General features: G+C 34.6%; 1 protein-coding gene across 1 annotated transcript in view; it reads left to right on the top strand.

Annotated features, from left to right (window-relative positions):
* Positions 1-276: 276 nt before the first annotated feature.
* The window catches only part of LOC109558392 (mucin-19), a gene marked incomplete at its 3' end in the record, with an annotated part of 89,670 nt that continues 70,399 nt past the window's right edge, over positions 277-19,547 (top strand). Inside the window, exons 1-10 of the mRNA XM_070788755.1 lie at positions 277-512; positions 2,707-2,739; positions 5,875-5,901; positions 8,737-8,757; positions 15,523-15,687; positions 15,775-15,957; positions 16,100-16,264; positions 16,353-16,535; positions 17,516-17,626; positions 19,258-19,308. Of these exons, the coding sequence (XP_070644856.1) occupies positions 461-512; positions 2,707-2,739; positions 5,875-5,901; positions 8,737-8,757; positions 15,523-15,687; positions 15,775-15,957; positions 16,100-16,264; positions 16,353-16,535; positions 17,516-17,626; positions 19,258-19,308 (991 nt within the window). The remainder of the gene's footprint in view (positions 513-2,706; positions 2,740-5,874; positions 5,902-8,736; positions 8,758-15,522; positions 15,688-15,774; positions 15,958-16,099; positions 16,265-16,352; positions 16,536-17,515; positions 17,627-19,257; positions 19,309-19,547) is intronic.

The raw sequence follows: 19,547 nt of genomic DNA, 5'->3' as shown, positions 1-19,547 counted from the left end.
GTAGGTTAATGTTTAAAATACATTTCATTGTTAACAGAGAGACAATTACAATATTTAATCATAGTATTTGAGTTTCTTGAGGTATTAAGACTTTTGCAATGATTAATAGAGTACAGATAAATGTACATCATTGGCATATTTGGTTTTTAATCTGGGACTTTTAGTTCCTGCCTTAGCTGTTTGCCTAGGGTGGCAAGAAGGCATGGTCTGCATTTGACGTGAGCTGGACTTAATTCAAGATAGAAGATGTCACAGAAATAAGACACTAAACTGACTTGAGATGGATTTCATCTCTGGTGAGCTATGATATTTACCTTTGCCCTGTCAGCACTAAGCTTACCACACCTAGCCCATGATGAAATATAGTGGTATGAGAGTTTAAAAGCTCCAGGTAGAAGGAACCCTATGGATCTGATTCTCCACGATGACTGTTTTCCGTTTCTAGGTCCCAATCACCACCATGAAGTTAATATTTTTGTGTTTGGTTGTGGCACTTTGCATCTTTTGCAAAAGTAAGTGACTAATTTAAAGAATCCTTCCATGTTTGATAGATCCATGCATATATTTGTTGAAATGTTTCATGTTCTATATTTCAAATATTTTTCTTCTGGGAAATCTTTCCTGCACCATGAGTAGGATAATAAGTAAGAAAATTAGATTTTAATTTTGTTATGTATTGTTTCAGCTTTAACAAGCCTGACTTAAGGGAATATCTTTATCTGTTAGCCATATGCTTAGAGATATTAGTGAACAGATTTTTGATGACTCTGTTTTGAACTTGAATCTACCTCAAAACTAAAGACCCACACCAATAATTTCAGTTTTCATAAATCATAAAAGTATCCCCAGTTAAAAGACTAGCTCATCATCAAAGAAAAATTTTAAGGAGAATGTTTTTTAAACTAAAACTTTCATGGATATTTTAGAAAATCAATTAATTAATTTCTAGAGTTTATTGAAAGATAAGATTGCTAATAAATCTTTTTTTAAAAAATGAGCAAAACAAAATAAAAATATTTAGAAACAAATGTATTTCTCATCCTTTAGTTTGTTTCTGAAAAGTGTAGGAAAACTGTAACATCTAAACATAAGGAGAAAAGTGCAAAAGAGAGATTAGTTATATATTGAAATTTTAAATCTATTTTATAAATTTAGGAGTAGGACACATTTTACTTTTCTGTGAGAAATCATAATGAAGAAAACTACAATTATTTACTATGATTAAGAGAAAACATTCTTATTCTTAATCTGGCTACTTGGGAAATTTTAGATAGACCATTAGAAAATGTTATTTCAAGTAATGGAGACTTTCATAATCTAACATAGCATTTTGTTATAATCTTTGTTTCTATTTTATATAAATATAAATATTCTTTGACTATGTTTGCATAAATGTATTTCTTATATCTTAAGTAATAGATCATGAAACATTATTTTCATTTTCAAAACATAAATGATATATCACAACAAAATGTGTTTGTATTTGGTAAAGTGTATTAAATTGACCAGATAACTGGAGAGTATTTCTAAAGTAAATTCCTAGATCTCCATGATAGTTCTGGTAAATGATTACAAATGTTTCAAGAGGATTTCCATAGGCTGGTTATCGATTGACAAAATTCAAGAATTTTTTAAGTTCACAGTGAGAAGTAAGGAGTATACCTGAAAAAAGAAATTCCACGTGCCTTAGTGAAAATGAATTTTTGTTGCTCTTAGTCAATGAGTTTCAGGATCCAAACAGATTCCCTTCATTTTCAGTAGGTTACAGGATGGTAAGGAATTAATGACCACAATTTGCAGAAAGCAGATATTTAGAAGACATCCATAGAATCAGGCAGAAGAAATATTTCTATTGTTAAATCAACCATAAATATATAGATGCGGAGAGCTGACTTGTTAGAAAAGATCCTAATACTGAGAAAGATTGAAGGCAGGAGGAGAAGGGGACAAGAGAGAATAAGATGGTTGGATGGTGTCACCAACTCAATGAACATGAGTTTGAGCAAGCTCTGGGAGATGATGAAGGACAGAGAAGTCTGGTGTGCTGCAGTCCATGGGGTTGCAAAGAGTCAGACATGCCTGAGTGAATGAACAACAACAAATATATAGAAAGAAATAAACAGTTCCCTGGCTAAGTGGGAAAAAATTTTCAGTAGATTTGGCATGAAGTAGATAATCAATTCTTATCTTATTCCCAGACTATTTTGTCCTCTCGAGTAAAATCTGTACAATTGATTATTTTCTTCCCCTTTTTGGTCTAATTCATTGCTTATTAACACATTAACCAGGAAATGTTTAGGGAAAATCGAGTGAAATATAGATCAGAAAATAAACTTCATGTTAGCAGCTGTAAAACATTTAGCTAGTATGAAAAGGTATAAAGCATTGGTTAATAGTAATGTGGGAATTTAATTTATTTGGCTACATATGTTCCCAAGAATGTGCTGACAATGAAACTTTTAAGTATATTGATAGGTAAATATACTACATATATCTATATAGATGAGATTTGTTAAATAGGAAAGATCCAAAGTAATAAATTAACATTGAAATAACAGTGATTAGATATGAAAAGCAGATTGCTTATATTGAATTTAAAAGAAGAATGGAAATGATAGAATTATCCTGATTGCTTTAAAATATATGCTATATAGAAGTATAAAATGATCTAACTGTTGTCACCTTTTTTTTTTTAATTTTTTATAGATGGGGAAGCCCTATTTTATAGGCTAAACTCAGGTCAGTATCTTTCAGAAATTGATCTTCACTTTTAGATAACAAGGTGTATTCTGAGCCCACTTTTGGAACAAAGAAAAAAATTTCCAGCTATATTAAGATATAATTGACCTAAGTTTAAGGTATACAATGTGATGGATGATTTGGTGTACATATATTTTTAAAATGACTACCACAATAAAGTTACTTGACACCTCTATTGCCTCACACAGTTATTTTGTATGTGTATCTGTGTGTGTGACTTGAAAATTTAAGATCTATTCTCTTAGCACCTTTAAAGTACATGATGCAATATGGTTAACTGTGGTCGCTATGCTATACATTGAATCCCCAGAACTTATTTATCTCATAATTAGAAGTTTGTACTTTTCACCAAGATCTTCCCATTTCTCCCGTTCTCAATCTCCTGGAAATCACCATTCTACTCTTTTTCTATGAGTTTGATACTTTTAGATTCCACATAAAAAGGAAATTGTATAATATTTGTCTTTTTCTGACTTATTTCACTTATCGTAGTTGTTACAGAGTTCAAGCTCATACCGCTCACTTCATGACAGGCTAATGAATCAAGAAATGAGTTGTTGGGGCAAGGAACAGCAACTTTATTCAGAAAGCTAGCAAACTGAGAAGGTAGACTCATGCCCCAAAGAACCATCTTGAACCATCTTGCCTGAATTAGAATTCAGGCCTCTTTTATACTAAAAGTATGTGTGTAGAGGGAGGTGGGGGGTAGTAAATCAAATTATTTCCTGGTTCCTATTAGTCTCTGGAGGGAATCTTCCTGCAGTCATTCACAGCTGGTCCTGATCAGGATGTTTCCCGTGAGCTAAGCAAAAGTATTTTAGCTTAATGCACATTACCTGGGAGGCATGGCTCCCAGAGATAGGTCATTATGTGTAATTTAAACTTACAAGTCATTAACTTAGATACAAAAGATTCTTTCCTATTACATAATGCCTTCAAGGTCCATCCATGTAGCCATGAATGGTAGGATTTTCTTTTTTTATGGCTGAACGGTATTCTATTGTATGTAACATATATCACTTTCTTTAGCTGTCCATCTGTTGATGGACACTTATTTTGTTCCTATGTCTTGGCTGTTGTGAATAGTTATGCACTGAATATGGGAGTGAAGATATCTCTCTGAGATGGTGATTTTATTTCCTTTGGATCCATAATCAAGTGGAATTAATAGGTCATATGGTAGTGCTATTTTTAATTTTTTTGAGGAACCTCCATACTGTTCTTCATAATAGCTGTACCAATTTAAATTCTGATCAACATGGAATACAGAAAATTGATATATTTAATTTTCATACATACTTGATTTTGTTATTGAATTACGAGGACTCCTCACTGTTTATCTCACAAATGTAAGCTACTCAAGGGTGGGATTTTGATCTATGGGTGCAATGACACTCAGTATATATGTTTTGAATGAATAAAATAATTAAGGATCATTGATATGTTTTTATATTTTTTATATGATCTTATATGTTCTACATATAAAAGTTTTCTATGTGAGGGTAACCAAATTCTCTGAAAGGTAAAGATAGCCTATCTACATACCCAAGAAGAAATGGAACTTCTGAACACAGATTAACTTTATTTTGAGAACATAAAAATGAATGTGAATTATATTAAATACCATGGAATGTTGCCCTTGGGATTTACTGATATGTGTGCGACAGTTGGGCTCTACTCTGGAGATAGTTTCCGAGTTTCTATGTTTGTTCTTAATTTGCCTTTCTTTCTCCTGACTTATGTTGAATATCTAGTTTTATGTTTTATAGGATCATTGTATCTGCTTTTAACACTCAGTTTTAATTCCTACTTACTGCCTTCAGTTTCCTGTGACGAGAGCACCTTTGATCCCAGCTCATTACCCTTGTGTATGTTGTAATAGTGTGTATTCTGTGTGAAACCCCAGAATTTTTTTTCGAGAAGGGAAAAGTTCATGCATGGTTTTTTGACATCTTTATTTGTTGCAAGCGGATTTGGGGATGACTCTTAATTGCAACCTACATTTCAGATAGAATTTTCCAGATATTAAACCTATATGGGGAATGTTATTGTATAATTTTTCTTTAGAGACAAATAGTCCCCAAACCTATCTGTAAACCATTTTTTCTTATATTTTGGCTAAATGTGTGTGTGTGTGTAACTATGTACAATTTAGTTTTGGCAACAATTTATCAGAACACATAGGAAGCCCTTTATCTTTTAACTGGCTTTATTTGATGTTTGTTTTAGTTCATGCCCTTGGCTCAGTAGTAAAGAGTGTGAAAGTCACTGGGTCATGTCTGACTCATTGTGACCCCAAGGACTATACACTCCAGGCCAGAGTACTGGAGTGGGTAGCTGTTCCTTTCTCCAGGGGATCTTCCCAACCCAGGGATCGAATCCTGATCTCCCATTTTGCAGGAGGATTCTTTATCAGCTGAACCACCAGGGAAGCCCGCCTGATAATGCAGGAGATGCAGGTTTGATCCCTGGGTTGGGAGATCCCCTGGAGGAGGGAGGATGTGGCAACTGCTCCCAGTTTTCTTGCCTGGAGAATCCCCATGGACAGAGGAGCCTGGCGGGCTACAATCCATGGGGTTGCAAAAAGTCAGGCACAGCTGAGCAACTAAGCACAGCACACATACTTACTATGGCTTGACAAGCTTGCTATTTATTTAAAGTTCATCTTGATTCATAATAATAGCAATGCTGGAACTATCTGTAAGTTGTATATATTTGAATTTCAGTATACAGCTGTAAAATAAAAATTGTACTCATTTGATTCACATTAATTAATTTTAGTTTATACATTATTTCTGTTACATGAAAAACTTTAAAACATCTACATTTTGCCAATAGAATAATAATTAATGCTTTGAAACAGCTTTTCAGTCATCTAAGAATTATGTTTTGTTGTGTCCTAATTCATGCGTCTAGACTGACTCTGTTAGCTGGTTGGAGGACTGGTATAGCCATTTCCTTTGTGGAGCTGGTCTAGAGGGGTGTTGAGATACTATGGTCAGCAGATGTGGGAATGTCTCACAGCACAAGCATTGGTTGCAATCAAGATTCACTTTCTATTGGCAAATCTATCAAAAAAGCTACTAATGACAGCAATTCTCTCTTTTTCTTCAGATGACAAAATAGCTGAAAGAAAATCAGGTAAATTACTTTGTTTTCTTTTCTTATGCTATTTGTGCTAAATAACAATAGAGTGGAACTGCTTTTCTTTGGAGACAGGACATGTCTTCCATGGAAAAATTGTTAAAACACTTGAAATATTTCTTATTAATACAAACATACCATAGTGTGTTCTAGTATAATCTGGGACAACTGTTTTAATACCTAGTCAGTACTGATGAAGGTAGTAACCTTTGAAATATAAAACTGCTCTGGTTACTAGATTTATAAAAATCTCTTAAACCTATGAGAAAAATGTGACTGTAGATTAAGGTATACATACCACATATAAGATGTGATACATACGACAAACATACTGGCCGTTACTACTTGTGACCCGAGTGGCATTGTATTTCTGAGCAAGTTTTACATAATCAAATATGAGAAGGATAAAATAGTAGAAACAAATATGGCACACTGGCTAAGATATAAGGCTGTTCATTTCAATAACAGAATGAATAAATTCAGAAGAAACATTTGTCTAACAAAATGAAGGATCTAATATATCTGTGGCGTTAAACTCAGGAGAGATATAATGAATACAGTGCACACTTACCATGAATTAAATATGTGAAATATAATGAGAGGAAATGGCAACCCACTCCAGTATTCTTGCCTGGGAAAATCCCATGGACAGAGGAACTTGGTGCACTACAGTCTATGGGGTTGCAGGGTCAGACGCAACTGAGTGACTGAGCATGCACACACACATTATAAAGCAGATATTTTTCATCCTCGCTTATTATATGTGTGCCCAGGGCCCTGCTGTCCCAATCCCTCTACCAGAATCTTCATGGGCATCTCTCTCAAGATTATTTGAGGCATAGTATGATCTACAATGGGGGAGGGAAGATGGAACTGGCTCCGGGTTAGCATAAACCCTTGACCCTGTGTCTGTATTCTTTGACCTCTAAGAAGGACCATGGCTCAAGGAAGGCCAGAGTAAAACTTGGTGGCTAGAGAGAGTAGGAACCCCCTCTCTAAGAGAGGTATTGACAAAGGGCATTCTGATTGCAAGTCTGGGAGTCCAGATGGGTCTGACTCAAAAGTTCATAAATTTCCCACTGTACTGAATATGGCTTTATTTCTTTCTGCTTTGCCATCAAACTAAGATATTTAGATTTCAAGATGCAATTATAAAAGTACATGGAAGTGAAGAAAGACAATGAGAGAGAGAGAAGATAAAAGAGGAAGGGAGAAGAGTGTATAGTGAAGTGGGACAGGTTTAGGGCAAGTTGAGAAAAAAACGCTGTATATGGAGAAGTGTTGTAAAAGTGATAGTATTTTGAGGGTTACTTAATAACATAATAATATAAATTGGCTGTAATCTAAGCACTCTTGACTTCATCTCAAACCAAACACTATTAAGTGATTATTATAATTTAATTATGTCTTAAATGTTAAGGATCTCTTCCTCCAACTAAATAGTAGACTAAATCATTGCTATTCTCAAAAATTTAATATTTTATTTCTGGATATTGTTTGCTATAGAAAAATATATTTGCGAAAAACATGCAAAATGGTTAAGTCCAAAAATCGGAGATGGGGAAATGTAATTAAAAACAAAATCTTCTGCCACCCCAGAAAACCTCTTCACAAAAGCAGAAGAGAAAGAAAACAGTTTTATTATTGAATAAGGATTAAACCTGAGTATGATACACATCATAGACAATCAGCTGGAGAGATTGCAAGAACAGAAAGAAATATTTCCCTTTTATACAGCCAGGAAGATAAAACCCACTACATACATGTCCTTAAGATGAACAATAACTTGTCCTCAAATAAGAGCAATTGACATCACCAATCATCACACACGATTTGTCCTAAGTTTGCTTGGTAGTTAGGGTAGCCACCTGTGTTTGCTAGTTGCCTTTATAAGAAAAAATACTTTCTTGTATCTTTAAAATCATAAAGGAGGGAAGTTTGCACTTGGAGTCAGACACCAGCTGAAGTTATGTTCATATCACCCAGGACACAGAGGAGCTCTCTCCCTTGATGATAGCGTTTCAAAAAGATAGTCACCAATCCCTTAAGGAAACATTACTGAGTTGCTTACATAACCTTTAAAAAGATGAAAAAACATATTAAAGAGGTAGAGAAAGGAAGGGAGTTTAAGTTTTCTAAAGTAAATGATCTAAAAAAGAGGGGAGTCTCTCTTCCCTTATTGTCAACAGAGAGAATTAAGTTTCTTACTATTATTTGTATTTGCTCTTACGTAGTCTTTAAGTTCTGCTTACAAATCATGCATTTTATTATCTAATCAGTGACCAAAATGCATGTCTTCCATGAATTTACAATAATATTGTAGTTATTAAGGCATTACTAATTCTAAAGTTCTTCAATTTTATTACAGAGATTAGAAAAAAACAGAAATGGTATAGAAAGCACAGTATATTAATACCTCAATAATACCTTATATTATACAGTATATATTACCTTAACAAAAGGCCTTTGTTGATTAATGTATTTATTAAATAAATATTAACTGAGTATCCTCTATGGTTCAAGCACATTTCAAGACATCTGGAATACCTCAGTGAATAAAACAGGCAAAAAATATTAAGTTTATACAGCTTAAATCTAGAAGACACTTCATAAGCAATAAACATTATAAGTAGTAAACGTGGTATATACAAGGTGATAAAATCTATGGAATAAGTTAGAGTCATATAATGATAATTAGGAGGATTAAAATGGGGGGGGTGCAACTTTACATTGTCAGAGTATGCCTCATTGAAATGACATTTAAACTAGCTCTTGAAGGAGTCGAGCAAATGTTAATTTATGAGTAAATGTTTTCATCTTTCTTCTTTGCAGAAATACAGAAAAGAGAATCAGGTATGTTATTTTAATTTTACAAGCTGTTACTAAACCAAGAACAGCGTGAATTCAACATGGTAGAGTATTATGATGGGAGAAGGTTGACCACTGGAACTCGGAGCTTAGTACTGGAGAAGGAAGCAGATGGGGAGGTTTCTGCCCTGTCCATGAGAGGAAGAATTTCTAGTACATATCAATTAAATCTTTACAACTTTATTCATCTATTTCTTGAGGTCTTACCACTATGACAAAAAGATATGGACATGGTAATTAAATTAATAAGGGGTGTATGTCATTCCCAGCACCACCAGAATAAAGGTGCTTACACAAAATAATATATGGCTTTTCATAGTATTGTAATCTAATCACATTTATTGTGCCAGCAATACTGTTTTCATATAAAAATGTCTGTTATTCACAGTAAGTCCCTTTTTGCACAGTAGTTCATCCTTTGGTGACTTTAAACAGAAGAAAGAAATCTCTTGTTTGGTTCACTCTTTAACACTGGATTTAGCACTCAAGGAACTGCTGCAGACAGGTCAGAGAACTTTGGGAAGTTAATAGTTTAGAGTCAAAAGACATTCCAGCAGGTACTGTTGGAGAAAAATACTGACCTAGAAGTACTTTTTCCCAGTTGGGATAATCTAATAATCTTTGTTTTATTTGTAGCATATGGCCTTAAAGACACTAATTCCAGTGCCAATGAAAGTAATGAATTCTGTTTTAAGAGAATCTTGGCAAAGTTTACATTAAATTCTTCCTAATGATTTTTATTTTCTTAAACTATCTTTCTTAGTATTATCGTGATGATCAATCATTTTTATAATTGTAAACTAATAATTTAAAATGCTTCCTGGACCCATTTTTAGTGCAAACTCTCATGTTTTGGGCTTCCCTGATGGCTTAGTGATGAAGAATCTGCCTGCAACACATAAGACACAGGAGTTGCTGGTTCCATTCCTGGGTCAGGAAGATCCCCTGGAGGAGGAAATGGCAACCCACTCCAGTATTCTTGCCTGGAAAAGTCCACAGACAGAGAAGCGTGGTGTGTTATAGTCCATGGAGTCGCAAAGTTGGACACGACGGAGCGCATACTCATGCGCGTGCGTGCGCATACACACACACACACACACACACACACCCCCACATATACTCATGTTTCTGTCTGCAACCACAATCCATTTTCAATACCAAGATTCCTCGTGAAATTACATACTCAATTTGCCAAGTAATAATGTTATAAAGTAGGGTTCTTAGGCAGTTTGTGGCCTTCAATTTTGGTTCGATCAGAAACAAATTTAAATTTCTCTAAGTTAGGCATGTGTTTTCTGATTCAATACACTTCTTCCTTCTGGCTGATTCAAACTTTTACTTTACTTACCTGTTCCCTGAAGTTTCTATAGTTTGTATCTCTGCAAAAGTCACGAAGAAGGAGATCCAGTGAAGAAAATAACTTCAATATTTTATATTAAAATTTAATATTTGAGTCCAGGTGGTGATAACTAAAAAGGGAATAGCAGTTTTAGGTGTAGGGCTGTGGTTAAAATAGCCACAGGAAAGACACAAACATTTCCTGTCTGTCCAGTCATCTATTTTGGGATTGACAATCTCAATATGAATAATAAATCAACACAGAAATTTGCTCTTGTTTACAACACTGAGGTGTGAATTGTTTGCTCATGTTCTATAGATCACATTGAAACTTTATCTTAAATGAACTCTGAAGCCAGTGCATCACTTTTCTTATGGAATTCTCTCAAACCTCATGGTAAATTGGCTGCTATGCCCACCTCTGATTATACTGTGTATAATTATATATGGAAAGATATGTGGAGGGGAAGGGATGATACATTCAAAATAATAATGAAGACCTAGTTCAAGCAGTGAGTGTAGATTGATTTCTTTTACAGTATGAATGAAGGCAACTTCTCTCTGATAATGATTATTTTTGTATGGTAAAGAAAACCAGCTCAGCATATAGTCTTGCGAACAGTGTCTCTCGTGGTACAGAACTTAGTGGCACTGCTTCAGATAAAAATAGAATTTGTTGGGGTGCATCTGGCCAAAATGGATTTTTTGTGAATTCAGTAAATGGATTAGCTGGCTCTAATTTTGCTGCAAGTGAAACAGAAATCTAGGTTGTTTCTTAGTTCCTTCTTTGACAGAAAAAGCAATCAATTAGCAAAGCAGGAATTGATGGTTATTTTTGACCAAATCTGATTTAGCATTAGAGGAATTCATGGGAGAGATTTTTATTATTTTTTTTTGTTTTGTCTGGGTTTTTTTTTTAATATAAATTTATTTTATTTTAATTGGAGGCTAATTACTTTACAACATTGTATTGGTTTTGCTATACATTGACATGAATCCACCACGGGTATACATGTGTTCCCCATCCTGAACCCCCTCCCACCTCCCTCTCCATCCCATCTCTCTGGGTCATCCCAGTGCAGCAGGCCCGAGCATCCTGTATCACGCATTGAAACTGGACTGGCAATTTGTTTCACATATGATAATATACATGTTTCAATGCCATTCTCCCAAATCATCCCACCCTCGCCCTCTCTCACAGAGTCCAAAAGTTTGTTCTATACATCTGTGTCTCTTTTGCTGTCTCGCATACAGGGTTATCGTTACCATCTTTCTAAATTTCATATATATGTGTTACTATACTGTATTGGTGTTTTTCTTTCTGGCTTACTTCACTCTGTATAATAGGCTCCAGTTTCATCCACCTCATTAGAACTGATTCAAATGCATTCTTTTTAATGGCTGAGTAATACTCCATTGTGTATATGTACTACAGCTTTCTTATCCATTCATCTGCTGATGGACATATAGGTTGCTTCCATGTCCTGGCTATTGTAAACAGTGCTGCAGTGAACATTGGGGTACAGGTGTCTCTTTCAATTCTGGTTTCCTCGGGTGTGTATGCCCAGAAGTGGGATTGCTGGGTCATAAGGCAGTTCTATTAACAGTTCTTTAAGGAATTTCCACACTGTTCTCCATAGTGGCTGTACTAGTTTGCATTCCCACCAACATTGTAAGAGGGTTCCCTTTTCTCCACACCCTCTCCAGCATTTATTGCTTGTAGACTTTTGGATAGTAGCCATTCTGACTGGCGTGAAATGGTACCTCATTGTGGTTTTGATTTGCATTTCTCTGATAATGAGTGATATTGAACATCTTTTCATGTGTTTGTTAGCCATCTGTATGTCTTCTTTGGAGAAATGTCTGTTTAGTTCTTTGGCCCATTTTTTGATTGGGTCATTTATTTTTCTGGAATTGAGCTGCAGGAGCTGCTTGTCTATTTTTGAGATTAATTCTTTGTCAGTTGCTTTGCTTGCTATTATTCTGAAGGCTGTCTTTTCACCTTGCTTATAGTTTCCTTCATTGTGCAAAAGCTTTTAAGTTTAATTAGGTCCCATTTGTTTATTTTTTGCTTTTATTTCCATTACTCTGGGAGGTGGGTCATAGAGGATCCTGCTGTGATTTATGTTGGAGAGTGTTTTGCCTATGTTCTCCTCTAGGAGTTTTATACTTTCTGGTCTTACATTTAGACCTTTCATCTATTTTGAGTTTATTTTTGTGTGTGATGTTAGAAAGTGTTCTAGTTTCATTCTTTTACAAGCGGTTGACCAGTTTTCCCAGCACCACTTGTTAAAGATATTGTCTTTTCTCCTTTGTATATTCTTGCCTCCTTTGTCAAAGATAAGGTGTCCATATGTGCGTGGATTTATCTCTGGGCTTTCTATTTTGTTCCATTGATCTATATTTCTGTCTTTGTGCCAGTACTATACTGTCTTGATGACTCTAACTTTGTAGTATAGTCTGAGGTCAGGTAGATTGATTCCTCCAGTTCCAATTCTTCTTTCTCAAGATTGCTTTGGCTTTTCAAGGTTTTCTGTATTTCCATACAAATTGTGAAATTATTTGTTGTAGTTCTCTGAAAAATATTGTTGGTAGCTTGATAAGCATTGCCCTGAGTCTATAGATTGCTTTGGGTAGTATACTCATTTTCACTATAATGATTCTTTCGATCCAAGAACATGGTATATTTCTTCATCTATTTGTGTCCTCTTTGATTTCTTTCACCAGTGTTTTTTTTATATATAGGTCTCGGAGAAGGCAATGGCACCCACTCCAATACTCTTGCCTGGAAAATCCCATGGGTGAAGGGGCCTGGTGGGCTGCAGTCCTTGGGGTCACACAGAGTCAGACACGACTGAAGCAACTTAGCAGCAGCAGCAGCATATATAGGTCTTTTGTTTTTTTAGGTAGATATATTCCTAAGTATTTTATTCTTTTTGTTGCAATGCTGAATGGAATTGTTTCCTTAATTTCTCTTTCTATTTTCTCATTATTAGTGTATAGGAATGCAAAGGATTTCTGTGTACTGATTTTATATCCTGCAACTTTACTATATTCATTGATTAGCTCTAGTAATTTTCTGGTGGAGTCTTAGGGTTTTCTATGTAGAGGATCATGTCATCTGCAAACAGTGAGAGTTTTACTTCTTCTTTTCCAATTTGGATTCCTTTTATTTCTTTTTCTGCTCTGATTGCTGTGGCCCAAACTTCCAAAACTATGTTGAATAGTAGTGGTGAAAGTGGGCACCCTTGTTCCTGACTTTAAGGGAAAAGCTTTCAGTTTTTCACCATTGAGGATAATGTTTGCTGTGGGTTTGTCATATATAGCTTTTATTATATTGAGGTATGTTCCTTCCATTCCTGCTTTCTGGAGAGTTTTTATCGTAAATGGATGTTGAATTTTGTCAAAGGCTTTCTCTGCATCTATTGAGATAATCACATGTCTTTTATTTTTCAATTTGTTAATGTGGTGTATTATATTGATTGATTTGTGGATATTGAAGAATCCTTGCATCCCTGGGATAAAGCCCACTTGGTCATGATGTATAATCTTTTTGATGTATTGTTGGATTCTGATTGCTAGAATTTTGTTAAGGATTTTTGCATCTATGTTCATCAGTGATATTGGCCTTTTTTTGTCACATCTTTGTCAGGTTTTGGTATTAGGGTGATGGTGGCCTCATAGAATGAGTTTGGGAGTTTACCTTCCTCTGCAGTTTTCTGGAAGAGTTTGAGTAAGATAGGTGTTAGCTCTTCTCTAAATTTTTGGTAGAATTCATCTGTGAAGCCATCTGGACCTGGGCTTTTGTTTGCTCAAAGATTTCTGATTACAGTTTCAATTTCCGTGCTTAGATTTTTAAACTACGTTTGGTTCTTAAAGGATCTGTGCTTTCATCAACAGAAATCAATTTAAACATTTTAGTGAAGAGGCAAGTGGAATGAATGCTTTTATGAAGTGGCTTGGACCTGGAATGAAGAAATACCGTTTCTATATAGTCTTTCCTATGAACCTTTTGTGGACTTTGGGAAAGCCACCTAAACTCTCTTGTTTCCAAGTTTTGTCACAAGAAACAAAAACTTTTTGGTCTCATGTTTTTGTACGATTTTTTGAATTTTTAAGTTCTATTACTCTTATTTGAACTGATTGTCCTGAAAGGAATGTCAGAATGTTTGAAACTGTCAAATGTGTATATCTATGGTCAAGAATTAGAAGGTGATAAGCGAAACAAAGTGCTAAATTTTGTTACAGTAATTTTTATTTCAAAATGCTGTTCAATATTGTTTTCTATTATATTTTCAATAATCAAAAGTTGTAGATAAATATCCATTTATATTTGGAAATTAAAGTCATTGACATAACTGAGGTAATTAAAGTACAGTAAATATAGATATTTTTTGTGTCAGAGCAAATTATCTTAAAAGATGTGGACACTGATGGAAATAGAATGAATGGTAAGAAGTTTGTTCATAAATCCATGGGCTTTGGCTCTCTCTTTAATAACATGTATTCTGATTCAGACTTTATTAAGAAAAAACATAAATGATTTATATCCTTTGTTTATTTCTCCTGGTAACATTTTAATATTCCATTTAGTTTTCCATTTTCCTTTTGATTTTAGATTTGATGGTAAAAAAGAGGGTTAAATTGGATTTAGTCTTGATGATTTTGGTTCATGTGGAGTTGGTGTCAGTGGTCTTAAAAAAATAGGAACATTGGAAAATCAAGTTCTGGTGATCTAAATATTACTATTTAGGTTTTGTGTATAAAAAGTATTGATTCATAAGTTGTATTTAAATATTCCCTGGTGACAGTCTCTTTTTTTAACTTCAGCAGACAGCACTAGCATAGGAAGAGGGGCTAAATTTAGTAGCCATGCCTCTGGAAATTTAGCATTTGGTTTGGAGACATCTGGTCAAAAGGAATTGGAAATCAGTAGAGCTGACTGGAGTGAAATTAGCAGTAAGGGATCTGCTGGGGGTAAATCCATAGATTTTGGATGCCTGTGACTTAGGTATTCCAACTGAGACTCATTCCAGAAAAATGTTTAATTGGTTAAATTAATTAATTGGTTAAAATACATTTGAATACCTCTGTTGGTGATAACTCTGGGAATTTGGATTCCAATTTAGGTCAACAGGGTTTTGGAATCAATGAACTTGGTGGGAGTAGTTTGAGTGGCAGTATGTCTATTGGGGCTGGATTTAAAGGCTTTGGTTCTGTTGTCATTAGCTGACAATGGTATTAGTCATTAGTCTGCTGTCATTAGTCTGCTGTCATCAGTATTCCAATAAAGACTCATTCTGGAAAATTTTAGGTTAATTGAATTAAGTAGTGGAAACACTTTTCTTTAAATTTCACAACAACCTAATTAACAAAGATTAAATTTTCATAACATTTTTATTTTTTCACCAGTTGGAACAGAGTCTTTTGGTTGGGAAGTTGGAGCTGGAAGAGGCAATGCTGCATTTGCTTTTGGAGCATCTGGTTCGAGTTCATTTGGTGACAGCAGCTTTAGTAGCAAAACGGTTGAAGGAGATCAAGTGGCTAGGTCTGGAAGATCCATTTCCAGTGATCTAGGTATTGATATATCATTATTGTGTGTGCAAGTTTCTGAATCATAGAATGTTTCAGTATGCTCTGTGACAATCATTTTGTATTCTACAGGTGACACCGGTTTGAGAAGTGGTGATACCTTTGTTGGTGATAGCTCTGGAAATTTGGAAACTGGCTTAGGGTCTTCTGGTCAACAGGGATTGAAAATCGATGAACTTGAAAGGGATAGCTTGAGTGGCACTGCATCTGTTGGGGCTGGATTTAAAGATCTTGGGTCTGATGTTAGTAGCTCAGGTATTCCAATCAAGATTCATTCTGAAAAATTTTAAGTTAATTAAATTAAGTGGTGGAAACACTTTCATTTAAATAATATCTCACAATAAATTAATTATTAAAGATTAAATTTTAATAATATCTTGATTTGTTTTTTCATCAGTTGAAACAGGGTCTTTTGGTTGGGAAGTTGGAGCTGGAAGGGTCAATGCTGCATTTGATTTTGGAGCTTCTGGTTCAAGTTCATTTGGTGACAGTGACTTTAGTAGCAAAACAGTTGAAGGAAATCGAGTGGTTAGATCTGAAGGATCCATTTCCAGTGATCTAGGTATTGATATCTCATTTTTGCACGTATAAATTTCTGAATCATAAAATATTCTCAATAAACTCTGTGACAACCATTTTATATTCTGCAGGTGACACCAGTTTGAGAAGTGTTAGTACCGATGTTGGTGATAGGTCTGAAAATTTGGAATCCAATTTAGGGTCTTCTGGTCAACAGGGATTGGAAATCAATGAACTTGGAGGGGATGGCTTGAGTGGCAGTGCATCTGTTGAGGACGAACTCAAAGGCTTTGCCTCTGATGCCAGTAGTTCAGGTATCCTCTCAGTCTCCTTCCTGAGAAATCCAGTTGAGTTCCAAATGTTTATTATATTGTTTTATAATATTTTGATTTTTTCTGCTAGCTCAAAAGTGTGAATCTTTTTATTTTGGACTTGAAGTAAAGAGTTTTGGAAAAAAATTTTCTGAATCATAACATTTATTAAATATATTCTGGTAACAAAGTTGTGATATTCTGATAGGAGTACTAGTGTAAGAAGTAGGGATGAACAAGTAGTGATAATTTTGGAAATTTGGGATTGATGCTTGACCTTTGGTGAAAAGGAATTTGGAGGCAGCAGATTGATAGAATGGGGTGGCAATGTCCATTGGACCTGGATCCATGAATCTCAGGACCAATGCCCATGACTCAGGCATTTTCCTAATCTGGATTTTTTTCAGTAAAATTGAAATGCATTTCAAAATTTCATTATTTTTTAAAATAACATTTTAATTTTTCCACTAGAGGGAAGGATTTCTAGCTTTAGAAATGGAGAAAAGAAGGGCTGAACTCAATTTGGTTTTGGCGATTCTGGTTCACATTGATTCGGTGACAGTGATCATAGTGGTATAGACTGATAGAAATGGAGTAGGTGGTTCTTTGGACTCTAGTTCCAGTGCTATAGGTGTTGATGGTTAATGTCTTTGCATGGAATAATTCTAAATCACGATATGCTTTGAAATAATTCTTTTGACCATCATTTTGTATTTGGAAAGAATGCAAGAAATGAGGCTGAATATTTTAGTGGCATTTCTGAAGATTCAGGATTCAGTTTGGAGTCATCTGACCAATAGGGATTTAGAGTCAGTAAATTGGTGCGAATGGAAAGAGTAGTGGTAGATCTGCTGGGGCTGAATACTTGAGTCCTAGATCTGAAGTCAGTGGCTCAGGTATCTTAACCTGGATTCTACTCCCAAGAAATCCAGATTAATTGCTTCCTTCTTTATTTCTTTAATCACATCTTGATTTTCCATTAGGAGGAAACATTTGGTCTTCTAATTCTGGAAGTGGTGAAGGAAACAAGGGTGAAGCTGGACTTGGTACCTCTGGACGAAACGTATCTGATGAAACTGGCGTTAGTGGTACAGGTACCTGTGATGCTGGAAAAGATGTTATTGGATCTGGTTCCCCTGACTTGAGAATTGAGGTTTATTTCTGTTAATTAAAAAGGCAGGATTCTAACGTAAATTATAAAAAAAAATAGTGAAAATCGTAACTTTTCTTAATAAAATATAAAAAGCAATGCAAAGTCCTAAAATGATGAAATATCTTTAGATGATATCAGATTAAAGTAATTTAATATGTTGGTCTAGAAGGTGGAACTAGTTTTGTGGTTATGAATATATTGGTGTGAGATAGTTTTTGTTGCCTTTATGTGAAACTGATTTGGAGTTGCATAAGTGGAAGAGTGGCAGTTGATTTGTTGGGCTTGAACTTTGTATTTTGCATCTGGCCTTGATGGCTAAAGTTTTTAACAGGTCCATTCCTGAGAAGAGTAAATAAGATCCATCCTTTTTGAAAATCTCATAAAATTTATTATTTCCACTTAATGGAAGCATGAGATTAAATAGTATTGAAATTTGTGTTGCATATTGTTAAAGTAACACTTAATATGCTATGGGAACTATTTTGATGAAGTTAGGAGTGAGTATCTGAAAGATACAATTCATACTTAGAACTCAAATTTAAGGTTAATACCTTTTTAAAAAATAAAATATAATTAGCAAAAAATATAGTGCGGTGTAGTAATGGTTGGTCTCAGTTAGAGCCAACTATTAATGAATTTGGTCATACAGAAATAATAATTTTATTTTGGGTTGTTCTTAATCTTTGGACACACATTTTGGGGTCAAAACTTCAGTGAAACTCAGATATTTGAATTTTTCATTCTTTATTGTCACTGATTTTGCTTAAGTACAGTTGATACAAATGGTTAAAGAGACACTGAAATTCTGAACCCCAGACCTGCTGCCATTAGCCTAGGTATTCAAACTTATTAGGTTTTGTTCCTGAGCAATGTACTAAGAGGTAATTATCTCTTATCTTTCTATTGTGGAGTGGTTGCCCATTTGAGATTTTTCTGCTATTTGGATGTCAGTTTTCAACTGCTTTCAATTTTCCAAATTAGGTGACAGACTTTTATTAATTAATAGTCTCCCAAGTAGCATATCTAATGCTAGTAAATCTAGTGCTTTTGAAATGGCAGGTTCTGGATCTCTTGACATTAATGTCTCTTGACATTAGACATCTTGAGATTGAACATCTCAGCTCATCTAGATTAGTAATTTTAATACTTCCAGTTTCTATGAATGCTGAATCCTTTATGCACTTGACATTTTGAAATGGTACCTAGATTTCCCAAGTGTGAAAGAATTCACAGTGAGAGTAAGTTTGGTTGAAACTGGAAAAGCAGACTTGGAACTCTGTCTATACAACCCTTTTCTCTTTACCTGAACAAGCTTTAAGCAACTGATCTGGAATAAATTAATTTGGTATCAGTTCATTTATTAGTGAGGCTTATAATTTTGTTACTCCAGTAGGTTGTTAAGCTGATAAAAATGTTTTTCTTATATAGCATCATGTGGCTCTAAGTCTGCTGTCATCACCATTGATGAATTTAGATCTTTGATATATATATATCAGATCTTAAAATATACTTTTCATATTTTACCAAATAAAATTACAAACAGAAATGGCCTAATCATTTTGTATTAATTAGGTATCACAAGTTCATCTGACTACAGTACATCTGGACCACTCAGCACTCCAGGTAGTTTGATTTTTAATGTTCAGTTTTTAAAATGTATTTATAAGATGCTCTCTTGATTATTGATTTGCTGGAACTTGATATTATTAAATGTTTCTCATGCAATATTGAACTTCTAAGTGCTTATTCTCTTTGAATACCATAATTTAGATGACCAGTTGGATCTTTGAAACAAGTTTTGAATAAGAAACATTCAATTGTATCTTAACAGATCCTAAATAAAACAACATAACCTCCCATTT

Source organism: Bos indicus, chromosome 5 (assembly GCF_029378745.1).
Source record: "Bos indicus isolate NIAB-ARS_2022 breed Sahiwal x Tharparkar chromosome 5, NIAB-ARS_B.indTharparkar_mat_pri_1.0, whole genome shotgun sequence".
NCBI classification, from domain to species: domain Eukaryota; kingdom Metazoa; phylum Chordata; class Mammalia; order Artiodactyla; family Bovidae; genus Bos; species Bos indicus.
Note: the sequence above shows the minus strand (reverse complement) of the source record. Positions and strands in the feature narration are given on the sequence as shown.